Source organism: Tenrec ecaudatus, chromosome 1 (assembly GCF_050624435.1).
Source record: "Tenrec ecaudatus isolate mTenEca1 chromosome 1, mTenEca1.hap1, whole genome shotgun sequence".
NCBI lineage: Eukaryota > Metazoa > Chordata > Mammalia > Afrosoricida > Tenrecidae > Tenrec > Tenrec ecaudatus.
The window spans coordinates 11,265,373-11,287,054 of NC_134530.1; the positions used below are offsets into that span (position 1 = coordinate 11,265,373).

General features: G+C 42.9%; 1 protein-coding gene and 2 pseudogenes across 1 annotated transcript; all 3 read right to left on the bottom strand.

The window, feature by feature from the left end:
• Positions 1–6,989: 6,989 nt before the first annotated feature.
• On the bottom strand, positions 6,990–7,657 carry LOC142431333 (isopentenyl-diphosphate Delta-isomerase 1 pseudogene; annotated as a pseudogene).
• Positions 7,658–14,112: 6,455 nt separating this feature from the next.
• Positions 14,113–18,445, bottom strand: LOC142441082 (isopentenyl-diphosphate Delta-isomerase 1 pseudogene; annotated as a pseudogene).
• A 1,965-nt stretch (positions 18,446–20,410) lies between these two features.
• On the bottom strand, positions 20,411–21,355 carry LOC142441185 (olfactory receptor 7E178-like). Its single transcript, XM_075543272.1, has one exon. The coding sequence runs from the start codon at positions 21,344–21,346 to the stop codon at positions 20,411–20,413; it is 936 nt and encodes a 311-aa protein (XP_075399387.1). The 5' UTR covers positions 21,347–21,355.
• Positions 21,356–21,682: the final 327 nt, after the last annotated feature.

Below are 21,682 nucleotides of genomic sequence, written 5' to 3' on the forward strand. Positions count from 1 at the left end.
CATTTGATCCCCAGAGGGGTCACCACCCACAGGTTGAGAACCACTGCTCTAAACTCACTTCTGTTGAGTCCATTTCCCCTCAAGGTAACTGATAGGACAGGGAGAACTGTCCTCGTGGGTTTCTGAGACTGAACTCTATGGGAGTAGAAATCCTCATCGTTCTCCTAAGACCCAGACATAAGGAAGAATGAAATCCTGCTATGAGTTAAATCATGAATGAAGCTTGAAAATATGCTAAGTTAAATTCGCCAATTACAAAATGACAACTGTTGTTTGATTTTACTTATATGAAATGCAAATATATAAAAATACAAATGTATAGGGAGTAAATTAGTGGTTACCAAGGGCTGGAAAGAGGAAGAAAAACGAATCATGATAATGTATACATAATATAGTATATAATAATTATATATCAATTAAGATCTTGTTCACAGGCATGGGCATTTTGGTTTCAACTATTTGTTGTGCACACCAGATTGATGATGACATTGATGTCAAGAAATTGTTTTGAAACTGATGGTGGCAGGAATTGTAAAATTATGCTCAATGCAACTGAATTATTGTTACAATAGTGGGAAAAGCTCACACTAAAATGATTAAATCAATAAATAAAGTGTTAGATACCAAAGATACATTTGAGGATATATGACATCCAGAAAATGTTAAATCACCTACTGTGTATATGAAAGTTGGACAATAAATTTTATAAACTGGAGAAGAGTCGATGCCTGTGAATCACTGTTGCCAAGGAATAGTGAAATTACCATGGACTGCTAGAAGAACTACCAGAGTGCTCTTCAGAAGGAAGGGTGAGGAGAGTTCATCTAAAGTACTTCAGATATGTTATCAGGAGAATTCAGTCCATGGAAAAGCCTGTCAAGCTTGGCAAAGGATCAACAAAAAAGAGAATGTCCCTGAATCAGGTTGACTGATGCAGTGGCTGCAACAATAGGCCAACATAACCATTGTGGGTCTGCTGCAGTTAATGTTTCCATCTTTTGTATATAAGGTCAGTATGATTCTAACTCAACTCTATGGTTCCTGTCAACAAAAACAAGGGACGTGTTTTTATTTTCACAAGTGGACACTAAGCTCTTTTTTCTATACTATTTATAAACAGCCCATAAGCCACCACCATTGAGTCAGTGCTGATGCATGGTGATGCTCTACAGGGTTTCCTAAACTGTAAATCTTGCTGTGGTAGGAAAACTCATCTTTCTTGAGCAGAACCATCTGGTGTGTTTGACCCACCAACTTCACAGTTAGCCATCCATTGTTTTCCTACAGCTCCACCAGGAGCTATGTAATAAAACCTGTCTCCATTGTTTGGGACCTCTGACTACGTTTAAACTTCACGTTCTCTCCTGCCCTTTCCCCTAACATCTGTGAAGACATCCCAGAGACTCCCTCCTTTGACAGTAGCAGTGATTCAAATGTGGCGAGCTCTTTCCAATGTGCTTAAACCGTACTCTCCATCTACAACTAACTTCAAAAATTTCCCAAGCAGCCACTTGCCTTGATCTCACAAGCCACATTTGGCTCAGATTCAGATGCTTGCCTTGCTTTCCCCCAATCTAAAACCAAATTCACTGACATCTTGTGAATTCCAACCCATAGGACATGGTAGTAATGTCTGAGAGGGAACTGTTTACAAAAGCAGAAAGCGTCAACTTTCTGAGACTGATTTGCTGGTGGTCTCAAACTGCTGATTTTGAGGTTAGCAGACTAATATGAAATCCACTAAGCCACCGGGAATCCTTAGTTGCCTTAAAGATTGTCCAATTGTTTGAGTATGGGATAGACTGGTCTTCTTAGAGAGGGTAATCACAGGAGTATGAATAAGGAACCTTTTCATCCACTCTTAGTTTGTGTGTGTGTGACCTCATAAGCCACAAAATTTCAATTAAATTTGGGCAGGTAGGGTGGAGGAGAGGTCCCTTTTGTTACTGTGGCATGACCACACAAGGTGGAACTATCAAAGTAACCATCAAAATAAAAGGCAAGTATGCTTAATCATACAGCTTTGAATATGTTATTTTCATCCATTTTTTCTTTCATCACTGTTAACCACTAAGACAGCTAGATAGCCACACATTAGATCTCTATACACTTCTCTTTTAGATATTCCATATTAAATACAGTTGTCAAGCATCCTTGGTGGCAAAGTGGTTAAGCACTGGATTGCTAGCCAAAAGGTCACCTATTCATATCCACCATCAGGACTGCAGGAGAATGATATAGAAGGCTGATTTCTCTACAATTACAGCCCAGGGAAAGCCAGAAGACTCCCTAGAAGGCAAGATGTTGAGACTTCATGTCATCCACCTTGGATGTTTTCTTCGGAAAAAGTGGAATACCTGAACAAGGTGGAGGCTCACACTGGCTGCACCAAAGGGTTCATACATAACAGCTAGGACCAGAACAGTGCAGATCTGAGTAGTTTCAAACTTGGCGTCATCTAATGACACCAAAATGTGGCTGAAATACTTTCCCCAAGTGTAAAGTATCAATAAATTACTCATGGATATCGTGAGGATGAAGGTACAGATAAAATTAAAAAAAAAAAAGGGAACAAAAATTCCAAATCTCAGACCTATCCCTAGGAATCACTCAACAATATTTGGTGTTATTTTGTCTACTGTCATCAACAGCAAGGAGCCCTGGTGTTGTGGTGTTTACAAGTTGGACTGAAACTGCAAGGTCATCAATTTGAAACTACCAGCTGCTCCACTGAAGAAAGACAAAGCTGTCTGCAATTGTGCAGCCTCTGAAACCCAGTCAGTTGTCCACTGTCCTACAGGGTCGCTATGACTCAGCATGGACTCCTTGGCAGTGATTCAGTCATCTTCAGCATCATTATCACAGTTAAAGTCCTGCTATTTAGGAATGCTTAGTGGAAAGTTTCGGGTACCTGAGTTGTGCAACCTTTTTATTTGAGGTTGTCTGTTCTAATCTACCTAGGGGGTTCTCAGAAGAGATGATGCTTTTTTAAGGCCATTGCCAGGAAACCCTAGGACCATATGTCTATACAACATATGAAGTAGTCATGAGTCAGAGGGGATTCCACTGGAAACGCTTATCTGTTCTTAGATGCAGTTGTTGCTTTGGTTTTATGGAACAGTTTATAAAACAAACACAAAATGAAAATGAAAAACCTTAGTTACTGTTCAGTTGACTGCGACTCATGGAGATCTTGGTGGATCAAAGTAGAACAGCGCTCAGTACGGTTTGAGAGTTGATTTCTTGGATGTAGATCTCCTGGACTTTCTTCCAAGGTGAATCTGGGTGGACTTGAACCTGGACTCTCTGTTAACAGTATAGAACATTAACTTTTGTACTACCTAGAGATGCTAGGTGACGGTTTAGAGAGATTCATTTTTCTACTTTGGTAGGACAGTTCCTTTGAATGCTAGATACAGCACAGAACCCTAGACAAGAGAGTCCTTACGGTCCTCCAATACAAATAATTTAAACTTCATAAACTTCTTAGATGACACTTTTAATTCTGACCACTCCCTTCATGCTATTCTGACCATTGTGTTGATCCTTGTGATGCAAAAAAAAAAAAAATGTTCCTATATACCCGTGTTGCTCTGTACTTACTGGGATGCCTCCTGTCTCCACTGGGGAATAGTCAAAGAGTTTGGATCCATTGCTTCTCCTTTGCTTGGCAGGCAATGAGAGGTCAGTGTAATTCCCCTGCACTGGCACGAAGGCAGAGTCAGGTATGAGTATCCTGATGTGGATGAAGGATCCGGGACGTAAAAGGGCACATGTGTAGCCTGCTGGACTTGGATGGGCACTCTTAATGTCTGTGGACACAGATTAATTATGTATTGTGCTAAAGCTTTAAGAACGTTACTCAGAGAGCTCATAATTAGTCTACGTGATCTATGCAACACCAGTCTCCCAGGGCTGATTAAAGTAACAAATGAGGAAGGAGATGGAAAGGTCCTGGAAGTCTCAGTGCTCTTCCTTATCCCGGGAGGAATCTCCACCGCACGCCTCACTTCTGACTTGTAAACTGAAAAGGCCAAAAACAAAAGCATTGACCTCTAGTATATTTTGCTGCATGGTGACCCCACGTGTTACAGATTATGGAAGTGCCCCAAAGAGTTTCCTTGGCTGTATTCTCTATGGTCACAGATTGTGAGGTCATTCTGCTATGGTGCAACGGGGTGGGTTCGAAAACCTAAGCATTAGGTTAGTAGTCAAGCACTAAAATTGCCAAAACCCCACCATCTGCCAGGGAGACTCTACCCCTTGACTCTTAAAACTCTGAAGTCCAAAACTGATAGCAGATTAAGTAACTAGCACACTTGGTATAGTGAATTTTACCTACTTTCCTAGATATTTGGGTTTTTTGTCAACTTAGCTTTGTTAGAAATTCTTGATTTGGTATTTAACAAAACAAAAAACCTTAGTGCCATCAATTCAGAGAGACCTTACAGGGCATGGTAGAATTGCCCATGTGGGTTTCTGAGACTGTACAGTAGTAGAAAACCTTGGCTTTCCCTTTGGAGTGGCTGTTTTCTCAGATTTCAGAATACATAGCATATATATATGTGTATATATATATATATATATATATATTCATTCCAAGATTTCAATATATTTAATGTGAACATTAGGCTTTCCTGTCTTCTAATTCCCCCCATTCACCTTACAATGTGGCCAGAATTTGTAGAACTGCTGTTCTCAACTGCAGGAACTCTGCTCCACTCCTCACCTCAAAGTCACTCAACAAGACCTGTTATCACATATGGGAGAGGTGTCAATTGCATCTAGCAAGCAGAGCCCAAAGGTGCTGGACAAATGTTGTATGAGTTAGGGAGTGCCAGCCCCCCACCACTAATCACGGGTTCCATAAGCAAAATTGTATGGCTCTTTATATATACATATACGTATATATAGATAGTTATATCTATATAACTATCTATATATATAGTTATAGAGAGAATGAGAGATAGGAGAGAATCAGATAATGGAGTAAGACACATTTTCAGGGTAGCAATGCTCACCTTAGCCCTACTTGATGGTCCAGATGGAGAAAGAGGGAAGGGAAGGAGGGCAAGGAGAAAGGGAACAGGGGACAGGAAGGAGAGGGGGAGCTGAGCGAGTGAGAGTGATCTTTATTGTTAACCCAGGCCTATATACCTTTGGGGGAGTGCAAGCCCACCAATTACAGGTAAAGACATACCTCACAGGAAGGTGTTGTACTATAACTTATACAGCAATGAGAGAGGGACAACCTAGGGATATACACGCAATAGGAAGAGGAGGGATTGGGATATACATGGGAAAAGATGGGCGGATCCTAAATTTAGGATGGTAGCTAACTTTGACTTGTTCTCTGGACCTCCATAGAAAACATTATCAGTAGGGTGTGAATTCCACCTACAGGAACCAAATCCATGGCTGCAGGCTCGTCCATTGTCCTTAACAGCAGGGAGCTGGTCCCACTGAAGCCTGGCAACTGATTGCCCATAGGGAGGATGCCTGCAACTGTCTAACCTCTCCACAGAGCTAAACAATCTATGTTTCATGCAACAGGCCACCACAACAAAGAAATACCTGGTCCCACATGTTAAAAAAATAAACGTCAATACGAAGAAACCTTGTTTCACAGGATGAGACAATTCCCGTTTTATAAGCAACCTTTTGACTTAATTCTGAAAATACATACTTCGTGAATGTCAAAGACTACTTAAAAGGAATCTGTGGCAGAGAGCTTAAGTGCTTGGTTGCTAAGCGAAAGTGTCAATGTTTGAATTCACTAACCACTATATGGGAGACAAGATGTGACAATCCGCTTCTGTACAGGTTGATTTTGGAAAACCTCTGAGGCCCTTCTACACAGGCATCAACAATTAAGATTACTAAGAATCCAGAATTGACTCAACAGGTTTCGTTTGTTTATTTAGAAGCTGTAACCTAATCAGTATCAGTCTAGCCAAATAATTAAACCCCCACCCCAGGCGAAGCTGATCACAGTTGGCTGATGCAATTCTCTCCAGACCTTGCAAGTATCCACGTGTGCGCTCTACCAGGAAATTAGAAGTGCCACAGTTTTAATGCACTGGTCAGTTGATGGAAATTTGGATTGTTTCCAACTCCTTGCAATTGTGAGCTGTGCTTCATAGAACATTTGAGCACAGATATCAGGCCTTGGTTTGTTTCTTGCCTCTTCTGTGTATATGCCCTTAGGGGGATTGCTGGCTCATATGGAAACTCGATTTCCATCTGTTTTCCATTTGCCAGATCGATTTCCATCTGGCTGTGCATACTTACAGGTCCACCAGGAGAGTTCCTGTCTCCCCACAACCCCTTCAACACTTGTTGTTTTCTGATTTTTTGAGTTGGGCCATCTTTGAGGGTGTTAGATGGAATCTGATTGTTTTTAATTTGCATTTCTCTTATGGTTAAAGCTGGGAAACATTTTCTCATATGGTATTTCACCATTCTGATTTCTGACCCTGTGGAAATCCTTTTCAGGTTCTTTGCCCACGCTCTTAGTGGGCAATTAGTTTTTTTTTTTCTTTTTGGAAGCTAGAAGAGTATTGTATTAATACCCTGTAGATTTTAGTAATAAGGCCTTTGTCTAATGTGTCATTGTTAAAGATGTTTTTGCAGTCTGTGGAATCTCTTGTTACTCTTTGGTGAATTCTCTCGATGTACACAGGTGTTTTATCTTTGTACTTCCCATTTGTCAATTTGTGCCTCCTCTGTGTTTGTGTCCTTCCCTATTTCTGATAGCCTATGTATTCCCTGTGATAAAGTTCTCAAGTTGTTTCCAGTTCCCTCACTGATTGCCCTAATATTTTGGGGTTTAACTTCAAGGTCTGTTATCCACCTTGAGAAAAGGGTCTTGCTTCATTTTTCTGCAGAGATACCCATTTTTTCCAGGACCACTTGATAAAGAGGGCACTAGCTGTCTAAATTCACTAAGAAAGAAATGGCTAGCCTACATTGATCATTCATCCTTAGTTTCACATTTGATGTAATTTCTCATATTTGACAAATTGATTCTAGTGTTTTAAGTTATCCCACCATTTCAAGCCTAAAGTCTCTGCAATCATTTGAAACCATGGATTTATCTCAATTTCCCAACAGTGCTTTTTTCAGAAGCGTTTCTGGTTCTTCCTTTGACACATAACAGTAACTTTCAATGTCATTGGTATCAGGATCTGTTGTAACACTCTTTCCCACAAGGAAAATGTAATCAATTTCATGTTGACCCCAAATACCATCAAATTGAGCACGTAGTGAATTCATGTTGATAATTAATGTCTTTTAGAGGAACCACTTCTGTGGGAATTTCTAGCTCAGCTTTTAGATGTCTCTGTGCTGCTTGTCTTTCTCTGATTGCATGATATCTCCTGGATTACTTAATGGACGACTACACCAAGTACTGGAAAAGCCACCTGGAAAGGTCATTGTAGCATCTGAGCTCTGCTGTAGTAGGTGCTTACTTCTGTGTGGTAGAACAAAACGCTGAAAGCTCAACCCAATAATCCTTTCTCTATGTTTTTATTCTGATGACAATTCATTTTTTGGTGTCAGCCCCAGTGTTGTCATCTTCAATATGAATGCTCATCTCAGCTAGATATTGAACCTGTTGCTCATTGAGATTGTCAGAATTTATTTCATGTATCATGACAATTTATGTGAGCTGTCCCTAATGACCCCTATTCCTGCCACTGCCTACACTCCTTGTCTCTGAGCCCAGCAATGAAAATTGCAGCCTTGCCGCTCTTTTGGGCGCCTTGCCCAGGTGAAACCCCTGGTTCAGACCCCAGCACCACTGTATACTTAAGAAGTCTTCTTCTTCATGTAATATCCTCTTAAAGTTCTTGTGTACATCAGAATGTTAAATATCATTATGAAGTACATACTTTAGAATCGCATCACGACTGGAAATATTATATCACTACTTTAACTTTAATTATACACCCTTAACCAAGATTTGCAATCACTATTTAATTGTAGAATGTAGTAGGGTTAGGAAAATTGACACAAAGCAGCATACAGATTTTCCACTTAGAATTATTTTTAATCTGTTTCAACAATCAGGAAGAAATCACACTAGTTATAGCAAATGTAGATTAATTAATACAAGTGATTTGTAACATCGTGATAGAAAAACAGAAATGTATTTTAAAGCAGCAATTTCGTGGTAATTGCGACATGCGCCTGGTGGAAAGGAGTAACCACAGGCCCGTCCATTGTCCTTAACAGCAGGGAGCTGGTCCCACTGCAGTCTGGCAACTGATTGCCCATAGGGAGGATGCCTGCAACCATCTAACCTCTCCACAGAGCTAAACAATCTATGTTTCACGCAACACGCCACCACAACAAAGAAATACCTGGTCCCACGTGTTAAAAAAATATATGTCAAGACAAAGAAACCTTGTTGCACAGGATGAGCCAATTCCCGTTTTATGAGCAACCTGTTGACTTAATTCTGTAAATACATACTTCATGATTGTCAAAAACTACTTGAAAGGAATCTGTGGCACAGAGCATAAGTGCTTGGCTGCTAAGCGAAAGTGTCAATGTTTGAATTCACTAACCACTATGTGGAAGACTAGATGTGGCAATCCACTTCTGTACTGATTAATTTTGGAAAACCTCTGAGGCTCTTTTACTTAGGCGTCAAAAATTAATGTGACTAGGAATCCAGAATTGACTCAACAGGTTTTGTTTGTTTATTTAGAAGCTGTAACCTAATCAGTATCAGTCTGGCCAAATAATTAAACCCCCACCCCATGCGAAGCTGATCACAGTTGGCTGATGCAATTCTCTCCAGACCTTGCAAGCATCCACGTGTGCACTCTACCAGGAACTAGGAAGTGCTCCCTCATCTGCCTAGGGGCGCCCACATGCCTGTGTCCACTAATCACCAGAAGCATTCCTCATCTTGCTAGGGGTGTTGACCTGCCTCGTCCACCAATCACCCGCAGCCTTCTTCATCTCGCTAGGGGAGCAGATGTGCCTGCGTCCACCAATCACCAGCAGACTTCCTCGGACGTGCTGGTGCCTTCCAATCCCTGACCACCTTACTAGATACGGGCCAGGGACAGCCTAGCCATATGTCTAACAACAATAAAAGGGTCACTCCTATGGCCCGGGACGGACTCCTCCGGCCCCAATGTTGTGGACTGTGGGACTTTGCACAGGCAGGGATTTTTATTCCCCATTAAAGCCTGTTTGAAAAAAATTTGGCTGATTCAATTTCTGGCACCTGTTTTCTACCTTACATTGGTGCAGAAAACCCGGGAAAAGGAACCCCCTCCGTGTCCAGGGGCTGGGACCCCAAAGGTACTCTTCTAAAACCGAACTAGGGCTGTTGAGTACGCAGTATCAGTTTCGGAGTCTGGTAAGTCCTGCTCCATTGCTTCTCCGTCTGTGCCCTTCTTGTCCTGTGTTTAGGCTACGCCAGGCATGTCTTTCTGCTCCCGTTGACGGACCCCGTAACCTGGGAGATGTCTCATTTATGGGGAAATTCCTCCATTAATCCTTTAGTTCTCCTCCACTACGGGGAACGCCTTGTCTTGGGGGTAACTCTCCGAAGTATCAGGGCACCATGGGCAATACCAAGTCACAGAAAGATGCTAAAACCACTTTGGGTTGCCTCCTCCAAATTTTTTCAAACTGGATTTCTCACAGAGCCTCCACAAAAAGCAGCTCATTTTCCTGTGTACCACCGAATGACCTCAATATCCTTTGGATAACCATTTTAGGTGGCCCTCTGAGGGTACTTTTGATTTTGGTGTTCTAATGGACTTAGACACCTTCTGCCACCAGTCCAAAAAATGGTCTGAAATTCTGTATTTTCAGGCTTTTTGGGACCTCCGCGCTCGTCTGTGCCTCTGTGTACCCGGTGCCCTCCCTTGCAGGTTCTTTTAGCTAAATCTACTGAAAGAAGTGGGCCAGAAAAACAAAAACCTGAACACTCTCCTGACACTCTATACCCTGCCCTCCCCGCGTCTTTGGCATTTACTGAGGAACCTGACACCCTTGGACTTCCCCCTCGATTCCTTCCTCTTCCATACCCTGATTCCTACTTTCTCTTGTGTTCACTTGGTCTGACTCGCACATGCAGACCTCTGGCTTAGCAGCTGGTCTGGCGAGTTCTCCCTCAGGGGTTCAGACATTTGCCTACTCTCTTTGGGCAGGCATTAGCAACTGACGTCTCAGTTTCATCCTCAGCCGAGTACCATACTGCAATATGTAGGTGATCTGTTAGTTTGCAGCCAATCGCTGTCCCACGGCCAGGCAGTAACGAGCCCGCTGTTAAACTTCCTGGGAGCTAAGGAGTATCGGGTGTCCTGCTCTAAGGATCAGCTGTGTACCCCAACTGTCATACCTGGGTATTTCGTTCTCACCCATAGGCCGATCTTTAAACACCTGCTCTACTCAAGCCATAAAGGACATACTCCCTCCCAAAAATGCTGACAAGATTGAGTCTTTCTTTGGCTTTGCAGGTTTTTTCCATCTTTGGATTCCTAATTTCATTCTCATCGCCAAACCGTTCTATGAAGAAACAAAAGAAACTCCTCAAGGGCCCCTAACCAACCCTGCAATTGTCTCTCAAGGGTTCGCCAAACTCCATACCCTATTACATTTCACCCCTGTTGTTGTCTTTCCCTCAGCTAACACGCCTCTCCAACTCTTTACTGACGAGCAGCAGGGTGTAGACATGGGGGTGCTCTGTCAAAAGCATGGCCCAACACATAGGGTTCTAGCCTACCTGCCCAAACAGCTGGTTGTTATGGTAAGAGGCTTGCAACCCTGCTGGCACGCGCTGGCCGCAGCAGCTCTGCTTACCAAGCATGCCCTTAAACTCACCTATTCCCAACCCCTGGTTGTTTCGTCTCCCCACTGGTTATCACACCTTTTAAGTCAGAGTGCCTTGTCTTTTTGGGAACTCTCGCTTACAAACGTTCCATTTGTTATTTCTCCACAACCCTCACATTACTGTTCAAATGTGCCCACACCTTAATCTGGCCACATTTTTTCCCTATTCATTGCCCTTCGCCCATCATGCATCAGTGCTCCAAAATCATTGACACCTACTACCTCCACCCAGTCCGGGACCTCCAGTATCAACCTCTCCCATCCCCAGTTAATCCTTTTCGTGGACGGCAGTTCCAGAGTGGACGATCAGGAAGTCAAATGGGCAGTGTATGCTGTTGTCTCCTCCACTGCGGTCGTTGAGGCTGACCCTCTACCCCCTGGAACTCCAGCCACGGTGGGAAAGACCATACACCATAATACTCACCATCCCTTCGGCAGTTAAACTGGTAGGACTGACAGGATGATATCACCTCACCTGGGACGAGAGAGCGCCTTTGGAACTCAAGTCCACTGAGGACACGTGCACTTTTAACCCCATTGGTCTGACCTCCCTGCATCTAAAAATAATCTCCCCCTAAATGCTTTTGGCATGTTTTCTCGCCTTTGTTTTCATCACCCCTTTGTTATGTGTTCTGGGAGTAGGTCTTGCGGCAACCACTCCAGCCGAATGGAACACGGATAAAAAGTTTGTTTGGGACTCAGCTAAGTCATCATTTGTTCCTGTTTCTATTCAGGTGTTGGTTTCCATAGAGGTGGGTTCGGAGACCCCTTTAAAGCCCCATGTAAATTCTTTTGTGTCGGAATTTGTGGACCACGAAACCTATCAGGATGACAGCAGTGAAAAAACACATGTCATGGGGAAAGGATACTGTGCCATCAAGGGGTGCCAGTCACAGGTCTCTAAATTTTTCCCTGGGCACCCTAAAATCAATAACTATCGGGTTATCCATGCTGCTCTTGTGTTTTCTTTTTGAACAACAGAAAAATACTGCCATCAGTGGCCAGATATTTATGGCGGATGCCCATTCTCCTGCAAAATTTATGTAAGGTTGGACTGGAATGCAGAAGTCAGCCTAGCCTGCACAGGCATGTTTGTAGGAAATGGATGCGGAACATATCACCTCAATATTGCAGACGCCTGTGAAGACAGATGGCTATCAGGAGTTACGGGAAAGCTATATCCTTCGTGGAGTAGTAGCAAGCCCTCTGGAATCTACTGGCAGTATAGAAGAATCTTCCCCCAAATCTTTAATAACCTAAACCAGGTGGCACAAAAATCCTAAACAGTGACAATCCTTAACCAACCAGCTACTGGTAATGGAGGCTCCAGTACAAACTAAGTACCGTGACAACCCCTTCACCTGGATAATAATAATCAAGAAGCCTGCCGCCCTTCCTAAGACCTCAAAACTGAACAGCTCTTCCTGTTACCTCTGTGCCTGCCTACAATGCCCTTTGTTGGCAGCTATAGCCTCGCAAGCTTTCTCCCAGTCTAATGAAAGCATAGATTGTCCTGCACCCGTCTTAAACATCCCCTTGTATGTCCCTCCACCCAAATGTCACTTATCCTGAATGCTATAAGGTACCCTCAGGTACCAGAAGACACAGCATGTAGCTCTACTCACCATGTCACAAGAACCCTTAAGGCCTCCTCATGTATGTTCTTTTGGTGTAACAAAACCCTCAATAAGTGTATTAATAGTTCTATGCCACACCTCTGTCTTCCAGTCACCATAGTGCCACAACTTACTGTGTATGGACTGGCCAAATTCGCATGGCAGTGGAATCTAAAAACCAGCCTGTACCCCGATACCACAGGGCCACATTTTTGCCTGTCCTTGTAGGACTAAGTTTTGCATCCTTCCTGACAGCAGCCAGAATTTCTAGTGGGGCTCTAGGGCACAGCTTAATCCAAACAGAAAACACAGCCAAACACTCCAGCTAGTTATAAAATCTACTGCAGAGTCTCTGTCCTTTTTACAGTGCCAGCTTACCTCCTTGGCACAGGTAACCCTCCAAAACCGCCGGGCAGTACCTGTATGTTCCTAAGGGAAGAATGTTGCTACTACATTAACGAATCTGGGTTAGTAGAACAAAACATAAAGTTTTTACAGAAATGGATGATGAAATAAAAAAAAAACAACACTTAAAGATTTTGTCAGCAACATCCTGGTTCTAAGGTCCCTCATTACCTGGCTCCTGCCTCTCATGGGACCCTTGGTAATGATTTGCTTCTTGTTGCTAATAGCTCCTTGTCTTTTCAGATTCCTCCAAAGCTTGATAAGGGACATTACCAAGCTAACTGTTAACCAGCTCCTTCTACACACTTGCAGCCCCATCTCCCAGGAGCCAGACATTTCCAACTCTTTAGCCTCTCTCACTTTTCCCCATGCGAGCAGGAAGTAGCTAGAAGAGTCATGGCCCCTATCACCAAAGACTTGGGGATGTCTGGCTAAATCAATAACCCCCCCACCCCATGTGGAGCTGATAAGATTTGGCTGATGCAATTCTCTCCGGACCTTGCACTCAGCCACATGTGCGCCCTACCGGGAACAAGGAAGTGCTCCCTCATCTGGATGGGGTCACAGGTGTGCCTGCATCCACCAATCACTAGCAGCCTTCCTCATCTGGCTAGGGGCGCGGACATGCCTGCACCCACCAATCACCAACAGTCTTCCTCATCTGACATAGGGCACAGATGGGCCTGTGTCCACCAATCACCAGCAGCCTTTCTCAGATGTACTGGTGCCTTCCAATCACTGACCACCTTACTGGATACGGGTCCAGGGCCAGCCCAGCTACATGTCTCAGGGCAATAAAATGTTCACTTCTATAGCCCGGGGCACTACTCCCCTGGCCCAATGATGGGAACTGTCGGACTTCACCCAGGAGTATTTTTTCCCCTAATAAAGCATATTTGCTAAACATTTGGCTGATTTGGTTTTTGGCACCTCTTGTCTACCTTACAAGACCCACTCCTGTTTCTGACAAAAAAAAAACTAGTTGATTTTACATATTAAATGATAATTAAGGTTTCAGAGGGGAAAGTGGCATCTAGAAAATATCCAAGTGTCCAAAGCGCCTGCTGCCAGACCAGAAAATTGGGAGGAATGGTGAAGGAAACTGGGAGGTGGAGTCCTGAAATTACAATTAGGGTACTAGGGTCTCTCCTGAACCCCTTTGTTTGCCTGTGAGTTCCACTCTCAAAACAAACCAAGAACGCTCTAGGTTGGGAGAGCTGGGTTCCCAGCTTCAGCTGAAAATCTCCTCCTGCCCTTTCACCAGGAGTAGTGATTTTTCCAGGATGACACGCTACAGGGGACATAATCCCACACAGGAGAACTATAGCCCAGAGCCCTCCATTAAAGGTTGTTAACTACCTTTAGCTAATAGCCTGGGGGGTTGGGGTGCTCGGTAGCCAAAATTTGGAGTAGAAGAAAAAGCAGAATTTTACCTGAGGCAATTCATGGTGTGAGAGAAAATAGACAGATGGTGAGAGTCCAGGGGGCCAAATTCAGTTCCAAATGTCTGATAAGGAAACAAGCCCCCGATAAGCTGGATCTCCCTCTCTGGGGGTCAGCATGACAGCCCCCACATAAGAGCACTGTAAAAGCATAATATAAAAGAGTGAAATATGTATTATTAGTAAAAACTCAAACCCCAGGTTTGTTGCTTAGGCCCAAGGAGCACATAGAAGGGGGCTGTTAACATAAATCCACACAAGCACACCCTAAGGAATGGAAGAATTTAGCTATAGTGCCTAGAGGCTTTGTGCATAACAAAGACCCACTGAACAAATCTAATCTTCTAACAGAACACAGAGCTGGAGCCCAGAGCTAAGGCGATGATTTGATTTAATTTGATTCTATTCTAGCTGGCCTGGGGCAGGGTGGGATCCTCTGATCTAGTAGGACAGCATCAGTGTATATCAGCCAATAAGCCCAGCTTCTCTCTCAGTGATTCTACACACAGCTAGGGAGCTTCTGCCTGTCCAGGGACCCTAAACTGGGCTATGGGAACACTCCCCTAACCCAGGACCGCCCTTCAGTAGTGCTACATATAGCACAAGGCAGGTATACCTGTGAAATGCAGCGCTGAGCACCATGGTTGAAATTGATGCCTGGCTGCTGGTGTGATCTTGCCTCTGAGGGTAATTCCATCCTTCATCTGTGGAACCCTACATCAAGCAGCATACCACCTTGGTACATACAGGAAGAGTTGAAACTTCTCCAGCCCGACGGACTGGTGCTCATGTCTCGGTTATGTCCTTACTTACCACTCTTTCTTCTTTTTTAATTTGCTCACCATTCTATCTTTCCCACCGCAGTTGATCTCAAAGAGCTCATGTTTGTTTTTTCCCTCTGTTTCTCTTTTTGCCCGCTCTTTTTGCCTTATATATTTTTGTTTCCCTCTTTCTCCTCTTCTCGCCCTCTTTCCTAATATACGCCACTACTGGCTTTCAGGCCACTACCCACTGCCTAGGGCAAATCAATCCAAATAACAGGGGGCATCCAGCCTGCCCTCTCTGGGAGTGCTGTATAACACATGAGGCAGTTGTGACAGCCATCTACAGCATTCTGTGCTACTGAGGAAACTCCATTGGACCTCTAAGGTGATCTAGGCAACTGGGGCAATTCTGCCCAGCACCACTGAGTCCCTTCATTAAAAGGGCACACCAATCTGCCATCATGGGGCAGGGTTTAAATTGCTCTGGCCCCACCTTCAGGCAATTAGGGGTCAGCTAACTCTATATTCTTTATTACATCCTTCTCTTTTTCTTCCATCTTTTCCATCACAGACAATTTTAGCACAGTTGCGTTTCCCCCCTTCTTTCTGTTTATTCTCTTTTTCTTTCTTTCTTCTCACTTTATTTGCTCTCTATCTCTGCTTTTATGATTCTCTCTCCTCCCTCTCTTCCTTCCATACACCACTGCTGGTTTCCAGATCCCTATCCTCTGCCTAAGGTAACCATGCACACCCAGTGGGGAGAGCTACAGGCTACCCCCTAAACCAGTGCTGAACACAGCATGAGACAATGCTACAGATGGCACAGCATGGATTTCAGCCAGCTCTGTATCTATATTTCAAAAAATGTTCTTCCTTTTATTTTTCCTCTTTTCCTTTCTTTTTTTCTTCTTTTAATTTTTCTTGTCTCTTCCTCTTCTATCTCTTCTCTCTTTACTGCGTCAGTCACAACAGATTCAGTTATCCTTTTCTGTTGTTTTCTACTGTTTTCACTATAGGTTAGTCTAAGTAGTTTAGTTCCGTGTGTGCGTGTGTGGGAGAGTGGGTGTTAGTTTGCTTGGCATTGTTGCTCCCGTCTTCGTTTTCTTCTTTCTCTCTTTTCTTCTCCCTCTTTCCTTTCAGAAGTACTAGTGGCCTCCAGGCCACTCCCCTCTGCCTAGGGCAACTCTAAAGGTGCAATTGTTGCATCTCCCACTCTCATTTGTTGGCATTACACGCGGCTGAGGACACCACAGTGATCCACTTCCTTACATCAAGTAGCAGGTGGTTTTCTCCTTGAAACAGTGTGTGGAACTCTAACCTAAACCTTGAGGCCGTACAAGTGACTGGGGGAAACTCCTGCCCACTACTGGTGCAGTTCCACAGTACTGAGGGAACATCTACCAACTTCCAAGGTGATCTCTCTGAGTGTGTGGGGTTATCACCCTGCCAGCTTCAGTCTATACACCAACAAAAGCTATACCAACATGTCCTCTTCGACACTCCAGTTGTAGATGGAAATACCAAAGGCCACCTGAGGTGCTCCAAGTGCTGTGAGGCTAACTTAGATATCTACCAGTGAAGCGATATCCTCCAGGGTCCACAAAAACCTGACCAGCAATATATGACAGGACTATACAATTCGCTTCCCAAATAACAGAATACTGGATGGATAGGACAAGAGAGAGCCCTGTGCTCTTTGGCTCCAGAAGATGGCTACAGGTTCCTCTAAAACAACATTTAAACAGCAACCAGTCCTAACAGCCTCAATGAAAAAGCAGGACAAACAGAAGACAATGCCAGAAGAAGTCATGAACCTAACGATGGGCATAGAGGAAGTAGATATTGACCTGCCACAGACTGAAATTTTCAGAATGCTGCTTTAGAGTCATACTTTATATGAGGGAAGCAACACAGATAAAAAGGATAAAATGGTAGAGGAGATAAAGGCACTGCACAAAAGGGAAATATAAGTCTTTAGGGATGAAATAACACACTCCAGTGGCAAATTCGCAAACATTGCTAACAGATCTGAGGAGGCAGAGAATCGCACAAGTGACCTGGAGGATAACCAAGCATACCTCAGCAAACAAGAAAAGCAGTCAAATAAGACAATCAGAGAAGCTGAAGAAAACTTGAGAGTCATGTATGATGCAGTGAATAGGCAATGTACAGAGTGAACCATATAGCTGATCCCACTATGAGACAAGACATCCCTCGATGGCGCATGGCCCTACGGGGGACAACAATGGAGACTCAGTGTTGGGATTGGTCCTGTCTGATTCTGTTATATGGAGGCAAAACACTATAGGCGTGTGGCAGAGCAAAAATGGAGTGATCAGGGAGAGGGGAAGCAGAGAAGGGGGCTACTGAGGGAGTGCAAAGGATAAACGTTGGGGCCTGAGCATGGCCTTGACTGTAGGACATGACTAGAGGTAAAAAATCAGACCTTGATCTATTTACAGGTTTTTCTTTCTTCTTAAAATTAAAAAAATTCTTTTCCTTTTAAAAAAATTGATTTATTCTTTTCTGGTCATTGGTTTTCTTTTTTGTTTTCATCATGTTCTCTTTTGTCACTTTGTATGGGGGGAGGAAGCATTTTGGAATTAGAGGAAAGTTTTAACTTTTATAATTGCTACATTGCATCCTGACTGGCTTGTCTCCTCCCTGTGACTCTTCCATAAGAGGATGTTCAGTGGCCTACAAATGGGCATTGGACCTCCACTCCGCACTCCCCCTCATTTACAATGATATGACTTTTGTTCTGATGATGTCTGGTACCTGATTCCTTGGACACCTCATTATTGCACAGGCTGGTGCTTTTTTCAGAAGCGTTTCTGGTTCTTCCTTTGACGCATAACAGTAACTTTCAATGTCATTGGGATCAGGATCTGTTGTAACACTCCTTCTCACAAGCAAAATGTAATCAATTTCATGTTGACCCTAAATACCATCAAATTGAGCACATAGTGAATTCATGTTGATAATTAATGTCTTTTAGAGGAACCACTTATGTGGGAATTTCTAGCTCAGCTTTTAGATGCCTCTGTGCTGTTTGTCTTTCTCTGATTGCATGGTATCTCCTGGATTACTTAATGGATGACTACACCAAGTACTGGAAAAACCACCTGGAAAGGTCATTGTAGCATCTGAGCTCTGCTGTAGTAGGTGCTTACTTCTGTGTGGTAGAACAAAACGCTGAAAGCTCAACCCAATAATCCTTTCTCTATGTTTTTATTCCAATGACAATTTATTTTTTGGTGTCAGCCCCAGTGTTGTTGTCATCTTCAGTACGAATGCTCATCTCAGCCAGATATTGAACCTGTTGCTCATTGAGATTGTCAGAATTTATTTCATGCATTATGACCATCTATGTGAGCTGTCCCTAATGAACCCTATTCATGCCACTGCACACACTCCTTGTCTCTGAGCCCAGCAATGAAAATTGAAGCCTTGCCGCTCTTTTGGGCACCTTGCCCAGGTGAAACCCCTGGTTCAGACCCCAGCACCACTGTATACCTGAGTAGTCTTCTTCTTCATGTAATATCCTCTTAAATTCTTGTGTACATCAGAATGTTAAATATCATTGTGAAGTACATACATTAGAATCACATCACGACTGGAAATATTATATCACTACTTTAACTTTAATTATACACCCTTAAACCAAGATTTGCAATCACTATTTAATTGTAGAATGTAATAGGGTTAGGAAAATTGACACAAAGCAGCATACAGATTTTCCATTTAGAATTATTTTTAATCTGTTTCAACAATCAGGAAGAAATCACACTAGTTATAGCAAATGCAGATTAGTTAATACAAGTGATTTGTAACATCGTGATAGAAAAACAGAAATGCATTTTAAAGCAGCAATTTCGTGGTAATTGTGACATGCGCCTGGTGGAAAGGAGTAACCACACGTTGAGTTTCTTGGTAGTGGGTTCTATATACACAAATTCTAGAAGAACATTTCAAAAAAACTAAATGAGAAGTTAGACATGATGGGAGAATTCATACTTTTGACTCACAAAGGTCAGTAAAGAAAGGTGATTTGGGATCAGAGAGTCAAGAGCTTAATATCTGGCACAATGAGAAAATCTATCGTGTGTGGAGATAAAAATCAATTTAGAAATATTACCAGGCATTTTGAGAAAAGGTATATTTCCAGGGAGCTTTAGGGTAATTTCTCTCATGTATGTCCCCATGCTTTGAGGACTTGGAGACTTTCAGCATAAGCCCAGGAAAACTAAAAGAACTGAAAAAAATTGTTCTATTCGCTTTTGCCCACTGAGTTTGTGCAGGTTCAAAGTGACACTATAGGACAAATTATATGTCCCCTTCTAAGTTTCTGAGACTAAACTTTTGTGGGAGGAAAGGTCCATCTGTCTCCCACAGAGCTGCTGGTGGGTTAGGACTGTGGACCTTGTGGCTAGCAGCCAACATGTAACTATTATGTCACCAGGGCTCCTACTGTTGCTGCTGTTATTAATGGGTTCCATCGAGTCCGTTCAACTCATGGGGACCCTGTGCACCACAGAAGGAAACATTGTAGTCTGTGTCATCTTCACAGCCCTTGCTGTGTTTGAGCCTGTGTTACCATCACTATGTCAATCCATATTCTTTACCCCACCATAATGTGCTTTTCCAATGAGTCATCTCTCTGAAAATATGTTACAAGTATGTAATATGAAGTTTCATCAGAATAGCCATTCATAAAAAATGACTTAGCTTAAGCCTGAAGTCTTGAGAGTGGGTTGTCTGCTAGCAGGTGCTGATGTGTTCTGAAAACTCTTCATCCTCATCACGTGCTTTTAGTGTAAGTGAAGCCAACTCTCTGACGGTACAGCTGAGGAGTGCTTATCTTTAAAACTCACCAGATAATTCCAGTACAAAGCCAACCTTGAAATCAAGAAACAACTATGCTCACAATTAGACAACATAATAAAGCAGATCTGAAAATAAAGGGATGAGGGGAAAAGAGTAATAGATTTTGATGTGTTTTTAGATAGAGTTGTGTATGTCATTTCATCAGGAAGTCCTTGGCTCAGGAGACGGTTGTGAGAGCTGTGTGGGAGGGGAAGGCTTTATTGCTGTTATAGGACTAGATTAGACACATGTTACAACATGTGATGCCTTCCTTAACATCCCCAATTCTATTTAATAAAATGTGCCACATACACAATAGTCTGATATGAAACACCAAGAGCAATACAAATCCTGAGAGATTGAAAATCACGTGACCACACAAGCATGTTTTCCACTTCTAGATGTTTGGTTTTTCTTGCCATTTGAAATTCACAGACCCCAAATCATGACTCAGATATCACATAGAAGTTTTTCTGCTGAGGAGCTTCTTCAGGGCTCTCTTTATATCCTTGTTCCTCAGGCTATAGATGAAGGGATTCAGCATGGGGGTAATAAGGATGTACATCACTGCGGCCATCGCAACACTCCTGTGAGAAGATACGACAGCTGAACTGATGTACACCCCAATACCTGTTCCATAAAATAAACAAACAACAGAGAGGTGAGAGGCACAGGTGGAAAAGGCTTTGTACTTCCCACCCGATGATGACACTCTTAGGACAGAGGAAACAATTCGTGCGTAAGAGAAGAGGACCCACAAGGCTGGAACACCAGCAAAGATCCCACTAATGCAATATACTAATATACTGTAGCTGGATGTGTCAGAACACGCCAGGTTGAGGAGAAGTGGAGGGTCACAGAAGAAACTAGGGATTTCAACATCTCCGCAAAAGATAAGTTGGGACACCATAAAATAGTGCAGTTGGGAGTCCAAAAAGCTAAATAAAGAAGATGCTAGAACCAGCAAACCACAGAGACGGGGGTTCATAATGACTGAGTAGTGTAGGGGGTGACAAATGGCCACAAATCGGTCATAGGCCATGGAAGTGATCAGCATACTATCCATACATCCAAAGAAATTAAAGAACATTAACTGAATCAGGCATTCAGCATAGGAGATGGTTTTCTGGGTTGTATAGATGTCATGAAGCATCTTCGGTATTGTGGTGGAAGTGAAACCTATGTCAATCAGGGACAAGTTGGAAAGGAAGAAATACATGGGGGTGTGGAGCTGTCTGTTAGAGCTTACAATCAGGATAATTAGCAGATTTCCACACACAGTGACAGTATACATGAATAAGAACATTCCAAAGAGGAGGCGCTGCAGATCTGGATCATCTGAGAGGCCCAGGAGAAGGAATTTAGGGACCTGTGTTATATTCTGTGATTCCATGTACCAGAGACACCTTCAGAGAAAGAGCAAAAGAATTTATAAGATAAAACAAGGAAATGGGAAACTGGTAATTGAGTGTATTTTCAATTCTGAAATTCACCTGTAGTCACACTTAAGTGCCTAGAGCATTTCTCAGTTATGACATGATGTTATGTCTAGAATTGTTTTTTCATTAATTCATGCACTTTCTTCTATACATGCCCACTTTAGAGAATCTCGAGAGAATAGTACAACTGGAAGACTAATATTTACAAATAAGAAATTTCAGAGATAATGAGTCTTCAACAGACAAAAAGTTCAGAGATGTAAACAGTAAATAAACACCTTCCAAGGAAG

Excerpts from the sequence above, each read along its gene's own strand:
- LOC142441185 (XM_075543272.1), bottom strand. The coding sequence starts at position 21,346 with ATGGAATCACAGAATATAACACAGGTCCCTAAATTCCTTCTCCTGGGC.